The sequence below is a fragment of the Myxine glutinosa genome, chromosome 5, assembly GCF_964187855.1.
Source record: "Myxine glutinosa chromosome 5, kmMyxGlut1.1, whole genome shotgun sequence".
Lineage (NCBI taxonomy): Eukaryota > Metazoa > Chordata > Myxini > Myxiniformes > Myxinidae > Myxine > Myxine glutinosa.
In genome coordinates this window covers 106,470,875-106,493,478 of record NC_136265.1, presented here as the reverse complement: position 1 = coordinate 106,493,478, position 22,604 = coordinate 106,470,875, and the positions used below count along the sequence as shown (strand labels likewise).

General features: G+C 51.5%; 1 protein-coding gene across 2 annotated transcripts in view; it reads left to right on the top strand.

Annotated features, from left to right (window-relative positions):
* The first annotated feature begins 1,401 nt into the window (after positions 1-1,401).
* Positions 1,402-22,604, top strand: part of LOC137427268 (endoplasmic reticulum-Golgi intermediate compartment protein 3) — a 66,111-nt gene continuing 44,908 nt past the window's right edge. Inside the window, exons 1-7 of one of the 2 annotated variants that reach the window (XM_078778487.1) lie at positions 1,402-1,611; positions 3,563-3,633; positions 12,395-12,482; positions 12,713-12,832; positions 15,565-15,652; positions 15,860-16,025; positions 18,006-18,063. In XM_078778487.1, coding sequence (XP_078634613.1) covers positions 1,521-1,611; positions 3,563-3,633; positions 12,395-12,482; positions 12,713-12,832; positions 15,565-15,652; positions 15,860-16,025; positions 18,006-18,063 — 682 coding nt within the window. In that variant the 5' untranslated portion in view covers positions 1,402-1,520. The remainder of the gene's footprint in view (positions 1,612-3,562; positions 3,634-12,394; positions 12,483-12,712; positions 12,833-15,564; positions 15,653-15,859; positions 16,026-18,005; positions 18,064-22,604) is intronic. The other variant, XR_013623530.1, reaches the window with a different exon arrangement.

The following is a 22,604-nucleotide window of genomic DNA, read 5'->3' as shown; positions in this document are numbered from 1 at the left end:
CGATTGGTTGAAATGGCACCACGTGACAAAAATTAGTGTTGTACTATTGGTCGCATTGGCGGCCAATAGTATTTCGCTGGTGTCATACATTATTGTAGCGGTTCCCGCTGAATGTACACAATCGCCTTGCACCTGCCAGGACGCCGCCAGGGCGCGATCGCCATGCCGGGCTCGTCCGGACGGGCCCAGACGCGCCTCTCCTGGGCATGCCCGGACTCGCTGTTCCCGGGCACGCCCGAACCTCCCGGGCACGCCCGGTCTCGTCTTTCCCGGGCTCGCCCAGAGCGCCCGGGCACGCCCAGCCTCGACTTGCCAGGCCGCGTCCAGGACGCCCGGGCATGTCCAGACTCGCCTTTCCAGGGCTCGCCCAGAGCGTCCGGGCATGCCCGCTCTCGCCTTTCCAGGGCTCGCCCAGAGCGCTCGGGCACGCCCAGCCTCGACTTGACAGGCTGCGTCCAGGACGCCCGGGCATGTCCAGACTCGCCTTTCCAGGACTCGCCCTTGACACCCGGGCATGCCCGGTCTCGGTTTTCCCGGGCAAACGCCCGGGCATAAATGTGTATATATATTGCTGCCCGATAAACGGGCTTTTCAGAATACGTGAGCTGTTTTGTTTCAATAAAGCAACTCGTACGAATTCCGTCTTTGGTCGCGTCAATTCTTTCGACTCGCGTTGGAGCGCAGCTCCTTCACTATCATGTTTGTTGCATGAGCATGTATGGACAAGAAAATACCTACACGACATCAGCGAATATGTGATCATAAAAACCATGCGGAGAGGGAAAGAAGGTGGTCGTTGATTGGATGGCCAATTTGCCGAATGGCGCCGGGTAACCTGTTCAGACTGCAGGAAGCCCAATGAGCGCTCCAAATCGCCGCTGCTCCCCTAAATCGCCAGTGCCCCCCCCCCAAATCATTGCCAGCGCCCCCCTACCGCCCGTGGACTCTCGAGCGCCCCCCTGTAAGTTCCCTGCGCCCACTAGGGGGCGGTAGGGACCACTTTGAGAACCTATAAGCGAGACGAACATTGAATGGAGCTTCCTTACACGGTTTAGACCGTCCTTGGCGACCTGTCCGTTACTGGCGGATTTGTAAGGAGACAACATGGCCAGTGGAGACGACGTCCACAACGTCATTGCGGAGTGTTGCATTGTGGGTTTTTCCTTTCCCTCACGGTGAACGTTTCCCCTGCTGTCCCTTGTACTCGCTTGCGGATATTGAAGCTCTCTCCAGATTATAAATCCCGATCCTGGGTGATTTTTGCTAATCCACGGTGCACTAATCCGTTTATTACCCAAATAAACCCCATCGGTAATAAAAATCGCGTTTAGGACAAGCTTCCCGGACACCGTCCTGACGTCACTGAGATGCCCGATTTCCATTGGCGGGAACGGTCAACGCGGAATGTGATTGGCCAATCCAATGAAGCGGAAGTGTTCGCTGGTTTGACGTTTTCGGTGCGAGCCGAATGTTCGTAGTTTGTTCGATCGTCGCGGATTTAAAACGTCCCGATCCCGACGATGGAGCTGGAGTTCGCTCGGCTTCGCCGATTCGACGCCTTCTCGAAGCCTCTCGAGGATTTCAGAGTGAAGACTTGCGGAGGAGCCATCGGTAATATCTACTTCAGACAGATATCCCATTTATTTAATTTTGTTTTATTGCTCCCCTTCCATCGTTGGGAGTCGTCACCTGTCGGGGTTCAATGAATGAGGGGGGAGGAAGATTCAATGAATGGGGGAGTTCAATGAATGGGGGGGGGGGGGAGGGGGTTCAATGAAGGGGAGGAGGGGGGTTCAATGAAGGGGAGGAGGGAGGAGGGGGGGTTCAATGAATGGGGGGAGGGGGTTCAATGAATGGGGGGAGGGGGTTCAATGAGGGGGTTCAATGAAGGGGAGGGGAGGGGGAGTGCAATGAAGAGGAGGGGAGGGGGAGTTCAATGAAGGGGGGTAGGGGGAGTTCAATGAAGGGGGGGGGGGGAGGAGGAGTTCAATGAAGGGGAGGAGAGCGGGGGTTCAATGAAGGGGGGGAGACGGGGGTTCAATGAAGGGGAGAGAGGGGGGTTCAATGAAGGGGAGAGAGGGGGGTTCAATGAAGGGGGGAGAGGGGTGGTTCAATGAAGGGGGGAGGGGGGTTCAATGAAGGGGGGCAGGGGGTTTCAATGAAGGGGGGGGGAGGGGAGTTCAATGAAGGGGGGAGGTGTGGTTCAATGAATGGGGGAGAGGGGTTCACTGAAGGGGGGGAGGGGAGTTCAATGAAGGGGGGGGAAGGGTTTAATGAAGGGGGGAGGGGAGTTCAATGAAGGGGGGTAGGGGGAGTTCAATGAAGGGGGGGGGGAGGAGGAGTTCAATGAAGGGGAGGAGAGCGGGGGTTCAATGAAGGGGGGGAGACGGGGGTTCAATGAAGGAGGGAGAGGGCGTTCAATGAAGGGGGGGAGGGGGATTCAATGAAGGGGGGAGGAGGGGTTCAATGAATGGAGGGGTTCAATGAAGGGGGGGAGGGGAGTTCAATGAAGGGGGGAGGATGGGTTCAGTGAAGGGGGGAGGGGGTTCAATGAAGGGGAGGAGGGGGGTTCAATGAATGGGGGAAACGGGGAGTTCAATGAAGGGGGGAGGAGGGTTCAATGAAGGGGGGGAGGGGAGTTCAATGAAGGGGGGAGGAGGGTTTCAATGAAGGGGGAGGGGGGTTCAATGAAGGGGGGGAGGGGAGTTCAATGAAGGGGGGGAGGGTTTAATGAAGGGGGGGAGGAGGGGTTCAATGAAGGGGGGAGGGGAGTTCAATGAAGGGGGGGGGATGGTTTAATGAAGGGGGAACGAGGGGTTCAATGAAGGGGGGAGGGGGTTCAATGAAGGGGGGAGGAGAGTTCAATGAAGGGGGGAGGGGGTTCAATGAAGGAGGGCAGGGGAGTTCAATGAAGGGGGGTGGAGGGGTTCAATGAAGGGAAGGAGGGGTTCAATGAAAGGGAGGAGGGGGGTTCAATGAAGGGGAGTAGGGGGGTTTACATGAAGGGGAGTAGGAGGGTTTACATGAAGGGGAGGAGGGGGGTTCAATGAATGGGGGGCTGGGGGTTCAATGAAGGAGGGAGGGGGTTCAATGAGGGGGAGGAGAGTTCAATGAAGGGGGAAGGAGGGGTTCCATGAAGGTGGGGTGTGGGAGGGTTCAATGAAGTGGTGGGGCGGGGTTCAATGAAGGGGTGGTGGGGGGAGGGGTTCAATTAAGGGGTGGTGAGGGGGTTGAATGAAAGGGGGGGGCACCATTATTATTGTAATTTGTCAGGTAACATGTGACCAGCCCTTCCCAGGTGTACACGTACCTATTCTCCTCTCATCACCTCTGTCTCTCCACGTCACACCATATAACCCGGTCTATGGTTGATTGTTCAATGCCGGATCTACAAGTTTCCTTCATACTCTCACACTGTAGCCTCCGTGGTGTGTCCCTGGGTAGACCACAAAGACCTTCCTTCATACTTAAGAACCACAAAGACCGCATGTGTGTGACGTTTTCACGCTCTTTTGGGTTCACTTACATGTGTCATGCATGTTCCACACGACCGTGTTTGCAGTGACAGCTGTGAGCGGAGTCCTCATGATGTTTCTGTTTGTGTCTGAGCTTCGCTATTACCTGAGCAAAGAGGTGAGTTCAACCTCAAAGCACTGGGTTGGGCGGGTCATGTCCCCATATCCGTCATCACAAGCTCTCACTGGTGTTATAGGAAACCCGGGTTCAAATCCCATGTGTCACACATGTTTGTCCATTGTCTACCAATGTCCTTTTAATTCATGAAAAGTACGCTGATGTCTACTGATGTCTTCGTCCTGCATGTGACACAAACACAAACCCCTCTCTGAGCCATTGGATCACTTAATAAACACCACTGAGTGGGCTGTCATTTCTTGAGGTTGGAGGTCACACCTCTACTGATTTTGGGGAACCTCATGGGAGCCCCCCGATCTCCTGGGAGTGCCGCCGATCTCCTGGGAGTCCCCCCCTGATCTGGGAGTCCCCCCCTGATCTCCTGGGAGTCCCCCCCTGATCTCCTGGGAGTCCCCCCCTGATCTCCTGGGAGTCCCCCCCTGATCTCCTGGGAGTCCCCCCCTGATCTCCTGGGAGTCCCCCCCCTGATCTCCTGGGAGTCCCCCCCTGATATCCTGGGAGTCCCCCCCCCTGATCTCCTGGGAGTCCCCCCCCCCTGATCTCCTGGGAGTCCCCCCCCCTGATCTCCTGGGAGTCCCCCCCTGATCTCCTGGGAGTCCCCCCCTGATCTCCTGGGAGTCCCCCCCTGATCTCCTGGGAGTCCCCCCCTGATTTCCTGGGAGTCCCCCCCTGATCTCCTGGGAGTCCCCCCCTGATCTCCTGGGAGTCCCCCCCTGATCTCCTGGGAGTCCCCCCCTGATCTCCTGGGAGTCCCCCCCTGATCTCCTGGGAGTCCCCCCCTGATCTCCTGGGAGTCCCCCCCTGATCTCCTGGGAGTCCCCCCCTGATCTCCTGGGAGTCCCCCCCCCTGATCTCCTGGGAGTCCCCCCCCCCTGATCTCCTGGGAGTCCCCCCCTGATCTCCTGGGAGTCCCCCCCCCTGATCTCCTGGGAGTCCCCCCCTGATCTCCTGGGAGTCCCCCCCCCCCTGATCTCCTGGGAGTCCCCCCCTGATCTCCTGGGAGTCCCCCCCTGATCTCCTGGGAGTCCCCCCCTGATCTCCTGGGAGTCCCCCCCTGATCTCCTGGGAGTCCCCCCCTGATCTCCTGGGAGTCCCCCCCTGATCTCCTGGGAGTCCCCCCCTGATCTCCTGGGAGTCCCCCCCTGATCTCCTGGGAGTCCTCCCCTGATCTCCTGGGAGTCCCCCCCTGATCTCCTGGGAGTCCCCCCCTGATCTCCTGGGAGTCCCCCCCTGATCTCCTGGGAGTCCCCCCCCTGATCTCCTGGGAGTCCCCCCCCCTGATCTCCTGGGAGTCCCCCCCCTGATCTCCTGGGAGTCCCCCCCTGATCTCCTGGGAGTCCCCCCCTGATCTCCTGGGAGTCCCCCCCTGATCTCCTGGGAGTCCTCCCCTGATCTCCTGGGAGTCCCCCCCTGATCTCCTGGGAGTCCCCCCCTGATCTCCTGGGAGTCCCCCCCCTGATCTCCTGGGAGTCCCCCCCCTGATCTCCTGGGAGTCCCCCCCCTGATCTCCTGGGAGTCCCCCCCCCTGATCTCCTGGGAGTCCCCCCCTGATCTCCTGGGAGTCCCCCCCCCCTGATCTCCTGGGAGTCCCCCCCTGATCTCCTGGGAGTCCCCCCCTGATCTCCTGGGAGTCCCCCCCCCCCTGATCTCCTGGGAGTCCCCCCCCCTGATCTCCTGGGAGTCCCCCCCCCCCCTGATCTGCTGGGAGTCCCCCCCCTGATCTCCTGGGAGTCCCCCCCCTGATCTCCTGGGAGTCCCCCCCCTGATCTCCTGGGAGTCCCCCCCCTGATCTCCTGGGAGTCCCCCCCCCTGATCTCCTGGGAGTCCCCCCCCTGATCTCCTGGGAATCCCCCCCTGATCTCCTGGGAGTCCCCCCCCCCCCCCGATCTCCTGTGAGTCCCCCCCCCCGATCTCCTGGGAGTCCCCCCCCCCTGATCTCCTGGGAGTCCCCCCCCCCCTGATCTCCTGTGAGTCCCCCCCCCCCTGATCTCCTGGGAGTCCCCCCCCCCCTGATCTCCTGGGAGTCCCCCCCCCTGATCTCCTGGGAGTCCCCCCCCCTCCCCACCCCCCCTGATCTCTTGGGAATTCCCCCCCTGATACGAAGTCAAACAAACATCCAAGTTCGGGCAGTCTTGTGGAACATCGAGTAGAATGGCTGTATCGGGTTTCAGAATAATCAGTTAATAAATAAGAGACGAGTAGGGATCAGAAGTTTGGGGCGTAACCCCCCTTGGAGCCCCCATTATCCGAAATCGAAAAATCGAAGTCTGGGCGATTGTGCGGGCTACCGTCTTGTAATCATGTGTCAAGTTTCAGCAGAGTGATAAGGGAGGACTCGAAAAAAATAACAAAGTTAACGGACGACCGGACAGATAGACATCCGGACATCACGACCCGTTTAATAAGTTCATCTATTCAAGAATCGAGGTTACCCGACCGAAAAACTAATCATGGAAAAACTAAAATGCGTCTCAAAATGCAAAGGCCAACCGCATCCGCTTTGTACTCAAACTAAACATGGCGAAAACAACTTTAACAAAAGAAGAAGAAGAAAAAAAAGGGAAAATTATTATTTTGACCATATTATCATAATTAAGGTTTGTATTAAAGCGCGGTGCTACGCGCGCTCCTTGCCTACCAAGAAGGAAGCGGACAACGCGGGGTAAAACAACAACAACAACAACAACATGCATTTTAAGGCAATTTTCCCTGCTAGAGCGGGGGTTAGCCTTGCGGTCCCCATGACAATCTTCTCCATTTTGCCCTATTTTCTGCATCTCTCCTTGTTAACCCCCTTGCCCGCATTTCTTCTTCCACCTCTTCTTCCACCATCTTTAGCCAAGTCTTTCTCGGTCTTCCCCGTCCTCTACTTCCTTCTACATTAACTTCCATCACTCTTCTCAACCAGTCACTTTCATCCTTCCTCAATACATGACCAAACCATCTCAACCTGTTCCTCTTCACAGCATCAATCACAGGCAATATTCCCATCATCTTTCGCAATTCATCATTTGTCCTCCTCTCTCTCAACGATACTCCGCACATCCATCGAACCATTCGCATTTCCACCCTTTCCAGCCTTCGTTGCTGCTCTACGTTCATTACCCATGTCTCGCTCCCATAAATCATAACACTTCTCACACATGCAGCATACACCTTTCCCTTCAGCTTCAGCGACACTCTCCTCCTCATCAGCACGCCACTCAGTTCCCGAAACTTCTTCCATGCACATCTCACTCGAGCAACCGTTGCCGAGTCTGATCCACCTTCTCCATTCAGCATGTCTCCGAGGTAGCAAAATGTTTTCACACCTTCCAGCTTCACGCCATCTCCAAGATCCAACTCAACATTTCATCCATCTGCAGCTCCCTCTGCGCACACCTTACATTTGAATGTAGCTGCCACACTGGTTAATGACCCTCTCAGACCACTACATTTTTGATGAACCCACTCAGCGCACTCAACGCGGGTAAAACAAAAGAGTCTTTATTGACAAGAGGTCTCTGTAGCACTGGCGCGCTGCGGGCTGCGCGCCCGGTGTATATCCTGAGGCCACGCCTACCCCTCCGCGTGGCCGCCGCCCACTTGGTGCGTGGAATGATGTCACCACGCCAGTGGGCTTTCGTGTCCGCCACGCGCGCCCCCCCAGAATTCCCGCGCACCTGGAGGGCCAGTTTGCGGGGCAAACGGATGACCCGGCCGAAGCGCCCTCTGGCGACCGGCGGGGTGCAGGGATGCCAGCTGGGATGCCCCCGGCTGTACCCGGGATGGGTGCCGGACCGGGGGGGCGGCGTGCCGGCGGTGCTGGGCGGTGCCGGGGGTCCGCCCGCAGGGGGGCAGCCCCGACGCGGGGGCCGAGCCACCGGCGGTGGGTGGTCCACGTCGAGGTGGGCCGGCTTGAGGCGGTCTATGGAGACCCGGTCAGGAGTGTCGCCGATGTCCAGGGTGAAATGTTTCACCCTGGTCTCCAGCATGCGGAAAGGCCCGTCGTACGGGGGCCGCAGTGGTGTCCGGTGGGCGTCGTGCCGGACGAAGACGTACTCCGCGGTGCGGAGCTCCGGGGCGACGTGTGTAGGAGGGTGCCTGTGGTGCGCCGTCGGCACCGGGGCGAACCTCCGGGCGGTCTCCTGCAGCGCGGAACATTCCTGCGCCGCGGACCATGGTGCCGTGGGGTCGGGGAGGAACTCGCCCGGCACCCGCAGCGGTTGTCCAAAAACCAACTCCGCCGCTGAGGCGTGGAGGTCGTCCTTGGGCGCCGCCCGGAGGCCCAGCATGTCCCAGGGGAGCCTGTCGACCCAGCCGCCGTTGCGGAGGGTGGCCCGGGGCGCGTCCTTCAAGGAGCGGTGGAAGCGCTCGCACAGGCCATTGGCCTGGGGGTGGTAGGCCGTGGTTCGGTGCAGCTGGACCCCGAGCCCCCGCGCGACCGCCCCTCAGAGCTCCGAGGTGAACCTGGGGCCGCGGTCGGACGAGATGTCCGAGGGGGCGCCGAACCGGGCGACCCAGGTGGCGATGAACGCCTGTGCGACGTCCGCCGCCGTCGTCGCCGCCAAAGGCACGGCCTCCGGCCACCGGGTGGTGCGGTCCACCATGGTGAGGACATGGGTGAAACCCGCGAGGGGGGCAGAGGTCCCACCAGGTCCACGTGAACGTGGTCGAACCGACGTTCCGGCACCGTAAACGGGGCCAAGGGGGCCTGGGTGTGTCGGTGCACCTTCGCGCGCTGGCACGCGAGGCACGTCCTGGTCCAGGCGTGGACGGCCTTCCGGAGGCCATGCCAGACAAACTTGTCGGCGACCAACCTCTGGGAGGCCTTTGTGCCCGGGTGGGACAGGCCGTGGATGGCGTCAAAAACCTGGCGCTGCCAGCCTGCGGGCACGATGGGGCGAGGCCGCCCGAGGGAGACGTCGCAAACGAGGGCCATGCCCGTGCCGTCGAAGGGCACCTCGGTGACGCAGAGGCCCGTGACGGGGGTCCGCAGGGCCTGGACCCCGGGGTCGGCAGCCTGGTCCGCCGCCATCCGGGCATAGTCGATGCCAAGGTGGACTGCGTGGGCGACGGCCCGGGAAAGGCAATCGGCCACCGGGTTGTCCTTTCCCGCGACGTGCCGGATGTCCGGCGTGTACTCGGACACGGCCGCGAGGTGACGCTGTGGCTACCGCGTTGGTTGCCATGTCGGGTGGTCAGCGACGGCTGACCAGAACGTCGGAGGGTCACCAATTAAAGCGCTGTGCTACGCGCGCTCCTTGCTTACCAAGAAGGAAGCGGACAACGCGGTCAAACAAAAGTGTCTTTATTGACAAGAGGTCACTGTAGCACTGGCGCGCTCCGGGCTGCGCGCCCGATGTATATCCTGAGGCCACGCCTACCCCTCGGCGTGGTCGCCGCCCACTTGGTGCGTGGAATGATGTCACCACGCCAGTGGGCTTCCGTGTCCGCCACAGTATAATATTTGACGACAAAAGTTCAAATGGTAAAAACAGTTGTGGCCTGGACAGGTACACTGAACTTTGGTGGTAAATAAATAATCACAGAAATGATTAAAAACCAAAACAGAAAAACCCGACCGTCTCGTACTGATATCTATATTGCTGATGGGCTGATTAGGCCTATTTCTACTCGGTGATTTTGCCCGATGACATTTTGACCCAATTATGAATTGGTGTTCTCCATATTATCATAACTTTGGTACATCACGAGTGATAAAGGTTGTGGTCAAGTTTCATCGAAATCGTGTGTGTAGTTTCAGAGGAAAAAGAAAATTCCTATTTTGGGGGGGTCAAACCTGGATCCACTTTGACCCTTAGACCCCGATTTTTTTTTTATACATATATTATATATATATATTTTTTCTCATACCGTGAACAAACTTTAGTCACAACATAACAATTATAATTTGTGCCAAATTTGGTCACAATCCCATCAGCAGTTTCGGAGAAGAAGTTGCAAGTGTTTACTGACGGACGGACGACGCGCCATCGCATAAGCTCGCCTGAACTTCGTTCCATGTGAGCTAACTAGAGCAATGCGACTGTCACCAATATGCCTCCGCAAAGTCCCACAACGGGTGGATGCCCTCGTTCATCTATTCGTTCACTGTCCTAAAAATAAACAAGTTTGATTTAAATCCCTTAAGCTGTTTTCAAGTATCACATTTTCACCAGCCATGACAGGTTTCACATCAATCGGTGAAGCAGTTTCAGAGAAGGGGTATTTTAAAATTATCGGCTTTCAAGCTAATATGGCTGCCACACAACGTGACATATGACCTTAAAAAAAAAAAAAGTACACTCTGCCTATGTATGGGTAGGGGACCATGTTTGTGAAGTTTCGTGTTGATCAGATAAGGATTGTTTTTTTTATATTCAAGATGGCTGCCAAACCACGTTACCTACGACATTATCATTTCCAAACTATATGCAACAAATATGTTAGACTAGCAGAAGTACCCGGCATTGCCGGGCGGGGGAGGGGAGGGGGGAAGGGGAGGGGAACGGGGAGGAGGGGGGGAGGGGAGAAGAGGGGGGGAGGGGAGAAGAGGGGGGGAGGGGAGAAGAGGGGGGGAGGGGAGAAGAGGAGGAGGGGAGAAGAGGGGGATGAGAGAAGAGGGGGAGGGGGAGTGGGGGGAGGGGTAGGGAAGGGGGGAGGGGGGAGGGGAGGGAAGGGGGGAGGGGAACGGGGGAGGGGAGAAGAGGGGGGGGAAGTACCCGGCATCGCCGGGCGGGGAAGAGAAGAGAAGAGAAGAGGAGGGGAGGGGAGGAGAGGGGGGAGGAGAGAAGAGGGGGGGGGAAGTACCCGGCATTCCATGTATAAACGTGAGGGAGAAGGAGGGGGGAGGAGAGGCGGGAGGGGGGAGGAAAGGGGGGAGGGGGGGATGGGAGGAGAGGGGGAGGGGGAGGCGAAGGGGGGAGGGAGGAGTGGGAGGGGGGATGGGGGAGGCGGAGGGGAACGGGGGGGGGGAGGGGAGGAGAGGGGGGATGGGGGAGGCGGAGGGGAACGGGGGGGGGGGGAGGGGAGGAGAGGGGGGAGGGGAGGAGAGGGGGGGAAGTACCCCGCATTGCCGGGCGGGGAAGAGGAGGGGAGGGGAACGGGGGGGGGAGGGGAGGGGAGGAGAGGGGGGAGGGGAGAAGAGGGGGGGGAAGTACCCGGCATTCCGTGTATAAACGTGAGGGAGAATAGGGGGGAGGTGAGGAGAGGGGGGGAGGTGAGGAGAGGGGGGAGGGGGAGGGGAGGGGGGAGGGTGCGCGAATAGTCGTATCTAAAGATGAAAGAAAAAAAAACCTATGTGATGTGAATGGCAATGTTCCTCGCTGAAATGTGAAAAAACGCAATCGCGCGGCAAGGAACATCACGTGATCGCTCTGAGCGATCGATTGCAACTCTGCGTCGTGTCGTGGGCGTGGCCAACGTGGTCTCATGCTCCCAGGTGATTGGCTAACTCGAGCTCGAGAGAGCCATAATGCGCCACGTTATGGCAAAAAATATGGATCTAAAGATGAAAGGAAAAAAAACCTATGTGGTGTGAATGGCAATATTCCTCGCTGAAATGTGAAAAAAACGGAATCGCTTTTCGCTCTGAAATGCATGCGAACGCGTAACTGCGTTAATGGCGGCAAGGAACATCACGTGATCGCTCTGAGCTAATCAGCGCGCTGCTCTGTCATTCCGGTCATAATATGCCTCGCTGAAATGCACTGAGGTAAAAATATGGTTTAAAAATATTATGAAATACATTTTTAGGTCGACCATGTTCTTCCCAGGCTCAATGGCCATGTTTGTGCCAAATATAAAGTATGTGAGCCTCTCCGTTTAGGAGTCTACCGGTAACATTACACACACACACACACACACACACACACACACACACACACACACACACACACACACACACACACACACACACACACACAAACTGTGTTTTATATATATAGATGACATTTGTAAAATTTTGCATCGATAGGGAAAGCGGTTTCAGAGATATAATTATTTAATATTTCCCTTCAATCCAATATGGCTGCCACACCATGTGACCAATGAAATTTTCGTGGTCATCTTTGAATTGCTAGTCAATGACATACGTAAAGTTTCGAGTCAATCGATTTGGTGTTTTGGGAGCAGATGTTTTTTAAAGGTTTTAGTTAAATCCAATATGGCTGCCAAACCATGTGTCCTATGATGTCATAAATTTAATATTTAAATTTAAATACAAATGTTTCATAGATCATGTGCATGCAATTTCAGATTTTTATGATGAGGAATTAGGACGGACGGACGGACAGTTGTACGGACTGACAACCCGAAAACGTAATGCCTCAAGCCACCTTCGGGGGTGGACGCATAAAAAAGCGGCCCCTGAGAGGGTCTACTGGGGGGTTTGCTCCCCAAAATAGGTATTTTTGGGGGTTTATTTGTTTAAAGTCTTACGATTATGTTCGTATGGTTCTACATGCTGCCCTGTCTTCTGGTTTATTTTAACAGTGACGTCATAATGGTCATGGAGGAGTTTATTCCTATATTGCATGTCAGGACGTTGGGAGACGTCGGTGTATTTATTTAACAAGGACCTTGGTGGAGAGTCTAGATTGATCTGATGAACCTCTTTGCCAAAGCTTATCATACACACTAAAAAGTTTTGTATTTATTTATTTATTTACGGTTTTTTTGCTCACAATATTATCACGTAACCATGAGCTGCTGGTTCTGTAAAAAAAAAAAAAAAAAAAGTCAAAACGTTTGTTCCCAGATCCGTTCGGAGCTGTACGTAGATCCGTCACGTGGACAGAAACTTCGTATTGAAGTGGATTTGGAGTTTCCACACCTACCGTGCATGTGTAAGTATTGCTCTTTTGGTATAGATTTTGACCACAGCGAGCGAGCAAGGTGTGAATTTGAATTTTTCAGTGTGGTTGTTGTTGTTGTTGTTGTTGTTGTTGTTGTTTATGGACCTCGAGGATGTGCAGAGGTTGATAGGATTTGGTTTGCCGAACGATGGGTTGGGTTGTACATACACATGTCGATTCCTAAGTTGTTTTGCACCTCTTTTGTCGTTACCTGTACGCAGTGCTGAGCGTAGATGTTATGGATGTCTCTGGAGAAGAACAGACTGATGTGTTGAATAATTTGGAGCGTACTCACCTTCGTCCCTTCAACCAGAAGCAGGAAACGTTTTCCACAACTGCAAGTAATCCGACATTCAGGCTTTCTTCTTGAACAATGTTAATTTTAAACGACATCCGTTATATTTATTATAAAATATTTGACCAATTCCACCTCATGATTTATACATCAAGAAGTTGATAGACTTCTTATGCCGGGATGGCCCGGACACTCCATTGGCTCAATACGTATACACCTGGTATTGGCGGGAACGGCCATCAGAGGGTAACTGGAGTAAACTAAGACTAGTTATGTCATTAATAAACATCGAGCATAAATAAGTGTGTGGTTTCTGCATAAAATGATTGGACGTGTTGAAGTATGTTGAGAAGCCAAATAAAGGTGGCCCCTCCCGAACCTTCCGTAACGTGTTTAACGCCCTTGCACCATTCCTCCCCAATTAATCCTTCAAACTGAAGAAGGCGGAAGCTGGGCCCTGCGACCGTGTGCAAAGACACGTAAGGGCTACGTCGGGAATGGCAGTCCCATGGACCCAGTTGAAGCTGTGAGAAGCTGAGCAGTGAGTCATTGTGTGTGTGTGGCTGCGTACGGTCCCAAGGTGATGAAGGCCGAGGAGTTCGGATAAACGGGCAGTGCAGGTGGGTTGAGTCTCACGCAGCCCAGCGATTCTGAGGCGGAGCAAAGCACGAGCAGGACGATGAGGAAGTCTCCACGCGAGGGAGTGGTGCGGAGTAAGACTGAGGGCGACTGTTCGAGAGTCCGGCGATAATAGCCCGTATATGCGTTGGCTGAAGGTGCAACCCCGGATGTGACCCTTCCTGCCATCATCCTCCCGCCGAGACCACCGCCACGTGACAATCACCACCCCACCGTAAGCGTCACATGGTGAGAAGGTTTATTTCTGTCTCATGATCTATTCCTGTCTTCACTCAAAGGACATTCAAATAAACTCCATGCACATTCCACACTCCATTGGGAACAAATTCCCTTACAAACGGAACATGAGACTCACTAATGCTTCCACTTTCTTTTCATGCACAAGTGAGGAGTACAAAAGAACTCTCCGACAATGCCGTTGTGAGCAGAAGCACAAAGTTTCACGGGAAGTGTATATTCCCAGAGTCATTGCTTCGCACACCTGCCAAAAGTAAGGCAATATATATCGTCACAAATTATTCCGTCCAACGTATATCTTCCTTTTCATCGATTTGCTTCACTGAGAAACTTCAGCTTAGCAGTTAGTTATGCGGACTTTGAGTTATGAAGGAGGCGGGGGTCGGGTGGGGGGGGGGGGGGGTGTTGTCAAGGACCTTAAGAAAAAAAAGTGGTATTGGTGGGGAGGGGGGGTTGAGGACTTGTAGTGGGGGGAATGGGGGTTGAGGACTTGGGGATAAGAGGCAGATTGCTGACTTGGGATTGGGGGTGAACCTGGTTCAGGACTTGAAGAATAAAGGAGAGGAGGGGACAGGGTTGGGTGGGAGGTGGGGGGGACAGGTATGGGACAGAGACATTTTCAAGACGAATGAAAACCACATTTCCAAGCTGGCCTCCAAAGCCAGTGGCCGACTGGGCATCCTCCATCGAGCGAAGTCCTTCCTTGGCACTTCTGAGATCCTCACCACATACAAGGCTTTCAGCCGCAGCTTCACAGAATACTGTTCTCCCCTCTGGGCAGGTGCTCCTGCCTCACACCGATCTCGGCTTCACGCTGTAGAAAGATTGGAATCTCCCGTGATGAAGCTGATTCTGAGGGCCTTTCACTCGCTCATCACAGGCAGGTAGGTGGTCTTTCTGTCTTCTACCGACTTCTCTCCGGCCTTGCTCCCCCAGCTCTCTCTGTGCTCTGTCCCCCAAATATTCCTTCAGGATGCACAAAATCTCCCAGCAACCCTCTTCTGGTGAAACTCTCAAAATCAAGACTCTCTGCTCACCTTCACTCCTTCATTCCTCTTTTTTCCACCTCTGGAACAAACTCCCTCACTCTCTTCAATCCCACTCCTCCCTCCAGGTCTTTAAAACGGCTGTTCACCATCATCTCTTATCTTCCCCCATCCAAAACCTTGATCTCTTCTACCCCCATTAATTCACCCCAGATCCACTTTTTTTTTTTTTCCTGAAATACCGACTTTTTTCTTTCCTGGAAGTTCCAGCAGTGTCCATGTGTTTTATACTTCGCCCCCCCCCCCCGCCCGCCTTCCCCTGCCTCCTCCCCTCAAGCCCCCTCCCTCCCACAGATCTTCCGTTGTCCCTGTTCTCTGCTGTTGTACTTGTGTGCTTCCCTCTCTCTCCCCATCTTGTCTCCCGCTCCCTTTTTTGTATGTTTTGTGTGTCCGTTTGTTGTTGTTTTTTGTGATTGATGTTAGCTCTTACACAGGCCTCGATCTTGTATACAAAAAAAATAAAATAAAATACGCTTCGGAGTAGAGCAACGTTTGGCTATCTGCCGCCCGTGATTTTAGTCACCAGTGACACGACGTGTGTGTGTGTGTGTGTGTGTGTGTGTGTGTGTGTGTGTGTGTGTGTGTGTGTGTGTTTGAGAGTCCCCTTGACTTTGGCTATTGGTATGGAGCTCAGTATTTTGGCAATGCTCATGCCCTCTGTGTTTCCCTCCTCTTTTTCCTGGCTTTCCTTGCACCCCTTCTTTCCTCCTCATCTTGATTTCTTCTACGATACATTAATCATTATTCAAAGGCAGTTTTAGTGCATTCTGAATGTGCTTGGTGTATTTTGGAAGGTGTGCTTTGTGTTTTGATTGGTTGACGATCTGCAATATGAACGTTGTTTCTGTGTTTTAAGATGTCGACAACAATGAAGCAGAGATTATCCCAACCCTTGATCCAAACCGCTGTGAAAGTTGCTATGGAGCAGAAACGGAGGAAATTCAGTAAGGTGTTTTCCCTCTCTCATGTGGTATGCCAGAAGAGTGTACAACATTTTTTCCTCTTGTGCTACTTCCCTACCTTTGCTTCATGTTACCTGGCAGCATATGGATCTGTTAGATTGCTTGAATCAGTTTTATTTCTTCTTTTGAAGTCAAACTGTGGTTTCTCGACTACCTTGCCGTTACTAACCCCAATCCCCTATTTCGCAGATGTTGTAATACCTGCCAAGCGGTGCGTGAAGCGTATCGGCAGCGGCGTTGGGCACTGCGTGATCTGGAAACTGTGGCTCAGTGTCGGAGGGAAGGTTATGTCACGACAGTCAATGAGCAGAAATCCTGGGGTTGCCGTATCACTGGACACCTGCTTGTTAACAAGGCAAGCAAACGTTGCTACGACATGAGATGCTAGCATCGCACGCAGTAGCCATTCGTATATGTGAGGAGTTTATTTCTGAACAGGTAACAATGAATAAAAAAAGAGAAATTTGGTGATACAGATGTTGTGTTCCAGGGCACCCATATTATATAGTGTGTCTGTGTCTGTCTGTGTCTGTGTACTGTTACGGATTCATCACTTCCGTTGTTGTGGTTTTCATCCACTGTAAACATTTTTGATTCCATGTACTATTATTGTTGTCGTTTAAGAGAGATAGAGGTTACTATTTTCAAAAGGTAAAAAAGTCAATGTTTAAAATGAAACCGGAACCGGACGACGACGAAGAGGAAGAGGAGGAGAAGAAGGCGGAGCGAGTGAGTCGGAGAAGAAAGCCGAGTTGCTTCGAGGTCTGGAGCGAACGATTGGCGAACGAGAGTCACGAGTGAACTTTGGGTTTCCCAGGAAAGGGATTCCTGCGACAGAGTTGTTATCGCTGTGACAGATAAACCTGCGTGACACGTTTTGCGGTCGATTCCGAAGAGAATCGTTGGAGTGCCGTTACTCCACGACAACGGGCCGTCGGCCATTTTGACTCGCGCAGGACTTCCGCTTCGCTCAAGGTTTCATCTCGCTTCAACCATTTTCACCGCATTCAGACGTTAATCTGGTGTGTGTGTGCAACGTGGCTTTTGAAGGTTAATTTGCGGTTTGCCGACTGTGAGCCGTGGAACGTCCATACCCGAGGGTGTGATTTCCCGGTCGCCTTGAGGGCGCCTTTGCGCAGCTTTGGCCGCGTGACTGTGACTGTCATCCAAACGGGATTCTGATCTTGATTAGACATTGTTCTGACGATCGATCGCTGGAGTGAATCGACTTTGGCTTGAAGCCAGAAACAACTTTGGCTTGAAGCCGGGAATAGAGACATTGGGGAATGTTCTTCTTTTCGCTCACTTGGAGCACAGTGAGTTATATTGTACGAACCTGATGGTACCATCATAGGAATGATATACTATTTGTTGTACAATTGATTATTATTGTTTTTGTGTTGTTATTCTTGTGTGACCTTAAGGGTGTAGTACTGGTGAACAGGTGATTTTTTTTTGATTTTTTTTTCAGCTGAACAGTTTCCTTATAGTCTTATAAACAAGAATCATGCTATTAGAGGTCATAGAAGTACCCCTAAATATTGAAAAATTCAAATTTCAATTCGATTCAATATAATATTTTGCATTTTGCATTTTGCATGCATGAAATTTGTTATAACTTTAATTTGCATCATTCTTTTGGGCTGAAATTTGGACAGGATATTCAGAATATCACTTCCTTTAAAATGATGAAGGCTTTTGTTTATAGGAGTAGCCATTGTGGATTTATTGAAGGACAACCAAGTTTTATCTGATAATTGGCATAATTAGCTAATTAGTGAACATTTGACATAATTTCACAAAATCCTCTCGGCAAGTAGTAGAGTAACACATGTATAATACATGTACCAAGTTTTGTGTGAAAAGAATGATAGGTGACATAGAAGATAGAAGTAGAAATGTGTTCTTTGTTTTTCCTTGTTTTTTATTGACGGTCTAATTTATGCAAATTATATGCATGTAATATGACAAAGAAGCGTTGAAACTGGTCTGAGTTAAAGCCAAGATTATATCTTTCAAGAAAAACTGAAAATTAGATATTAACTTGACTTTGTTTTTGTGTAAAGGCCTCTCAAAGGTACCTATGTAGTTTTCTCAATTTTTCACCAGTACTACACCCTTAATACAATATTTGTTTGTTGGTAACAATTGGTGTGGTTTCACCATTGATTTTTGACACAGAATAACACATTTTTCTGCCGTGACTCCTCTCGGGGCTCGGAGGTACACCGTGACCGGGGGTTGGGGAGGAGCACGTAACAGTACGTACACGTACCACTTCTTGTTGATGGTGCATATAAATGTGGCTGAATTGCGTGTACGTATTATCTTCCAGATATCGGGCAATTTCCACTTTGCACCAGGCAGAAGCCATGATCGTTCACACGTACACGGTAAGTGGAGTCTTATGGCCTTTCATTGCCTTCCAGAAATTGGTATTGCAGCAGAACCGTCTTGTAAACCGTCAGGTTCATTTGACCAGGTGTATTGCAACGCAGCACCGGTTTCAAAACCCGAGAAATTCTACTTCCAATCACACTTGGAATTTTCACTTTGTATCCTTGGCCTGGTTTTAGCCTGGTGTTGGCTTAGCGGTTAGGGTGCCGGCTTAGGATCCTAGGATCCTGGGTTCGAATCCCGGTCGATCGCTGAATTAACGCCAGGGGGGTTGACTCAGCCTGTCATCCTTCCGAGGTCGGCAAATTGAGTACAAGCTTGCTGGGATGAATGATCCCGGTGTGTACCCCGGTTTAGAATAGGTACACCGTATCCCTGCGCATCGTAAGAGGCGACCAAGGGTTGGCGCCAGGAAGGGCATCCGGCCATAAAAACATTGCCTCAAACAGGGAACCATGATTGTCATGGGGCCCGCAAGGCTAACCCCCGCTCTAGCGGGGAAAATGGCCTTAAAACGATCATTCATTCATTCATTCATCCTTGGATGAGGAAATAAAAATGCACCATTAAAGGCTATATGAGGGTTTTTGTTTCCAGAGGTAATTGAAAGAGTAATGTTTTTTTTATAAAGGAGTGTTTGGTGATAAATCGCAATTGTGATTCTTGTTTTATTTCGATGTAGTTGGTACGTCGTGCACGTGGCTTTTTTGCTTCCCGATTGATATTATTCATCTGTGATTGGCTTTTGACATCGTACTTGTACAACATTCCCCACAACGCTGAGATATTTATATTCTCATCCATCTATACGTGTCTCAAGTTGCTCATGCCAAGATGTATTTTCAGGAAATGCAAAAAAAAAAAAAACCCAACAATTTTGGTCATCAAATTGCAATGAAAAGTGATAACTAAGTGGAGCGGCTTTAACTCGCAGCAGGAGTAGGGAGTGTCTACGTACACAATAGTTATGCAGGTTACTTGCACTAAGGTTACATGCGATCATAAAATGCGGTCGTGCGGTTAACCCATTTTAAGATACCTGCAAAACAGGCAGGTGTATAAACAGCTTCACCTGTCTTCCTGGTGATGCATGATCAGTAAGGGCCGTGTAGTGGAGAGAGCGGGTTGAATCCGTGTGACATCTATCTATAATTCCAGTAATCTCTGTCTGTCTGTCTGTACGTCTGTACGTTTGTCTGTGACCGCTGTTTCTCGACAACCATGGGTCCGATATACTTTTAACTTGCCAGGTATATTGCTGGGGACCCGAGGATGTGCCTTTTCAAGGTTTCATATTAATCGGACAATTACTTACCGAGCTATGTCCAAAAAACGATTCAACCAATCAGAGAGCAGCGAACGATCGCGTGTGCCGAACGTGGCGGGCACACTCTGCCTCGGATGGCACATTTGAGAGCGTATTCATTTATTTCACGTTTGCAAACTATGTTGGCGTTAAACTATGTTTTACAACTAATAAAAACGAATTTGCGATTCATTCGCTTTCCTGCGCGTTTGTGCACGCGATGGCGATTTCTTTACCAAACTCCGGAAGCCGTTCGCTTTGGACCAAACCATTGCATGTAAATAGAGGGGGGGGATTGTCACCACTCGCAAGCCGTTCGCTTTGGACCAAACCATTTCATGTAAATAGAGGGGGGGGATATAATTTTAGATATAGATATAGTACGGGCATGCCCTAGTCTATCTATAATTCCAGTAATCTCTGTACGTCTGTACGTCTGTACGTTTGTCTGTGACCGCTGTTTCTCGACAACTACCGGTCCGATATACTTGAAACTTGCCAGGTATATTGCTGGGGACCCGAGGATGTGCCTTTTCAAGGTTTGAAATTAATCGGACAAGTACTTACCGAGCTATGGCGATTTAGCCGTTCGCCGTTCGCTTTGCCGTTGCGAATGGACCAAACCATTCATGTAAATAGAGGGGGGGGGGGGGTTCTGTGGTCGTTCGCTTTGGCTTTGCGAATGGACCAAACCATTCATGTAAATAGAGGGGGGGGGGGTTCTGTGGTCGTTCGCTTTGGCTTTGCGAATGGACCAAACCATTCATGTAAATAGAGGGGGGGGGGGGTTCTGTGGTCGTTGCGAATGGACCAAACCATTGTTTTTTTTTTGCAGTTTTTTTTTTTTTTGCAGTTTTTTTTTTTTTGCAAGGAACGGGCACCCACGTACGGGCACGTCCTAGCTTATATATAGTACGGGCATGCCCTAGTTGTGACACCTCCCAGAGCGGTCTGATCGGGTTTGCCCGAGTTGTTGATTGGCCTCTGTAGCTCTCAACGTTATTGTTGAACCGCTTCCTAACAGGCGGAGCAAATTGGCGAGATTCCTTAGGGTGCTGGGAATTATTATGCCACTCACTCTCGTGGTGCATTAAGACCATTTGGGCAGTGTTGGCCAAAGTGTCACGGAGATGCACCTTTATAAAAGCACAAGATGCTCTGCAGTGTTGGAATATGTGAGAGCCGATATATGGCAATGCAGGTTGTAATGGGGTGTGTGTGTGTGTGTGTGTGTGTGTGTGTGTGTGTGTGTGTGTGTGTGTGTGTGTGTGTGTGTGTGTGTGTGTGTGTGTGTGTGTGTGTGTGTGCACGCACCGGCTTAATACCTCATTACCTCCTCCACCGAAGATGAACGGAGCTTTTGTTTTCACGTCTGCTTGTCTCTGTCTGTCTGTTAGCAGGATGTCCCAAAAAGGTGTGGACGGATTCGGATGAAACTTGGTGGACAGGTTGGGTGTGCGACTAGAAGGAATTGATTAGATCTTGGTGAATATCCAGATCCGGATAGTACAATTTTTTTTCATGCAGATGACTCGTGATTCTTCACCATTGACAGATAGGATCAAAAACGATACAATAGCACGATATCTCTAAAAGTTGTGGACAGGTTATGACAAAACATGGAGTTTGGTCGGTGCCGAGAACAAGTCAATTAGATTTTTGGCTAATTTGCGGCTCTTTCGGTGGATAATCCAGCCTATCACAGGGATACAAAATGTAAACTGTTCAGCCTGGCAGAGATATGTGCTCTACCGAGTTTCCGTTCTAGTTAGCTCACCTGGCACAAAGTTCAGGGGAGCTTATCGATGGCGCGTCGTCCGTCCATCAGTCCGTAAACACTTCAAACTTCTTCTCCGAAACCGCTGATGGAATTGCGACCAAATGTGGCACAAATTATATTTGTTATGTTGTGACTAAAGTTTGTTCATGACATTAAAAGATCGGGGTTTAAGGGGGTTTACCGGGGTCAAAGTGGATCCAGGTTTGACCTCCCCAAAATAGGAATTTGCTTTTTCCTCTGAAACTACACACACTATTTCAATGAAACTTGACCACAACCTTCACCACCCGTGATGTACCGAGGTTTGTTCACGGCACTAAGAAAATCAAAGTCTAAGGGGGTCTGCGGGGATCAAAGTGGATCCAGGTTTGACCTCCCCAAAATAGGAATTTGCTTTTTCCTCTGAAACTACACACACTATTTCAATGAAACTTGACCACAACCTTCACCACCCGTGATGTACCAAAGTTTGTTCACGGCATTAAAAAAAATCTGCCCATTTAGGGGTCTACGGGGGTAGGGGAGGAGTTGCCCCCTCAACCCCCCAAAATAGGTGTTTGCTTTATTCTCAGAAACGACACATGCAATTTCGATGAAACTTCACCACAACCTTAATCACTCATCATGTACCAATGTTTGTTCAAAGCATTAGAAAAATTGGGGTCTTAGGAGATCAATGGGGTTGAGGGAGGAGGGGTTGCCCCCCAAAATAGGTATTTTTTTTCCTTTATTTAAAGTCTTATGATTGTTTTTTTTTTTTTTTTTTTTTTTTTTTGTATACAAGATCGAGGCTCGTGAAAGAGCGAACATTAATCACACAGAAAGGCAAACCGACACATAAAACATATAACATCGGGAGCGGTAGACAAGATGGGGAGAGAGAGAGGAGGAAGGACACAAACACAACATTATTTTGAGAGCAGGGACCGAGAGACATGGAGACATCGAGAGATCTGTGAGAGGGAGAGGGCATTGGGGGGGGGGGGGCATGGGAAGGGGGGGTGGGAGAGGTATAAAACATATGGACACTGCCAGGACTTCCAGGAAAGAAGTTGGAATTTCAAACAAGGTGGATCTGGGGTGAATTAGTGGGGGTAGAAAAGATCAAGGTTTTGGATGGGGGAAGATAAGAGATGGTGGTGAACAGCTGTTTTAAAGACCTGGAGGGACGAGTGGGATTGAAGGGAGTGAGGGAGTTTGTTCCAGAGGCGGGAGAAAAGAGGAATGAAAGAGTGAAGGTGAGCAGAGAGCCGAGATTTCGGCAGTTTAACCATCAGAGGGTTGCTGGCAGATCTTGTGCGACCTGTAGGAATATTTGGGGGACAGAGCACAGAGAGAGCTGGGGGTGCAAGGCCGGAGAGGAGTCGGTAGAAGACAGAAAGACCACCTACCTGCCTGCGGTGAGTGAGTGAAAGGCCCTCAGAGATAGCTTCATCGCGGGAGATTCCAAT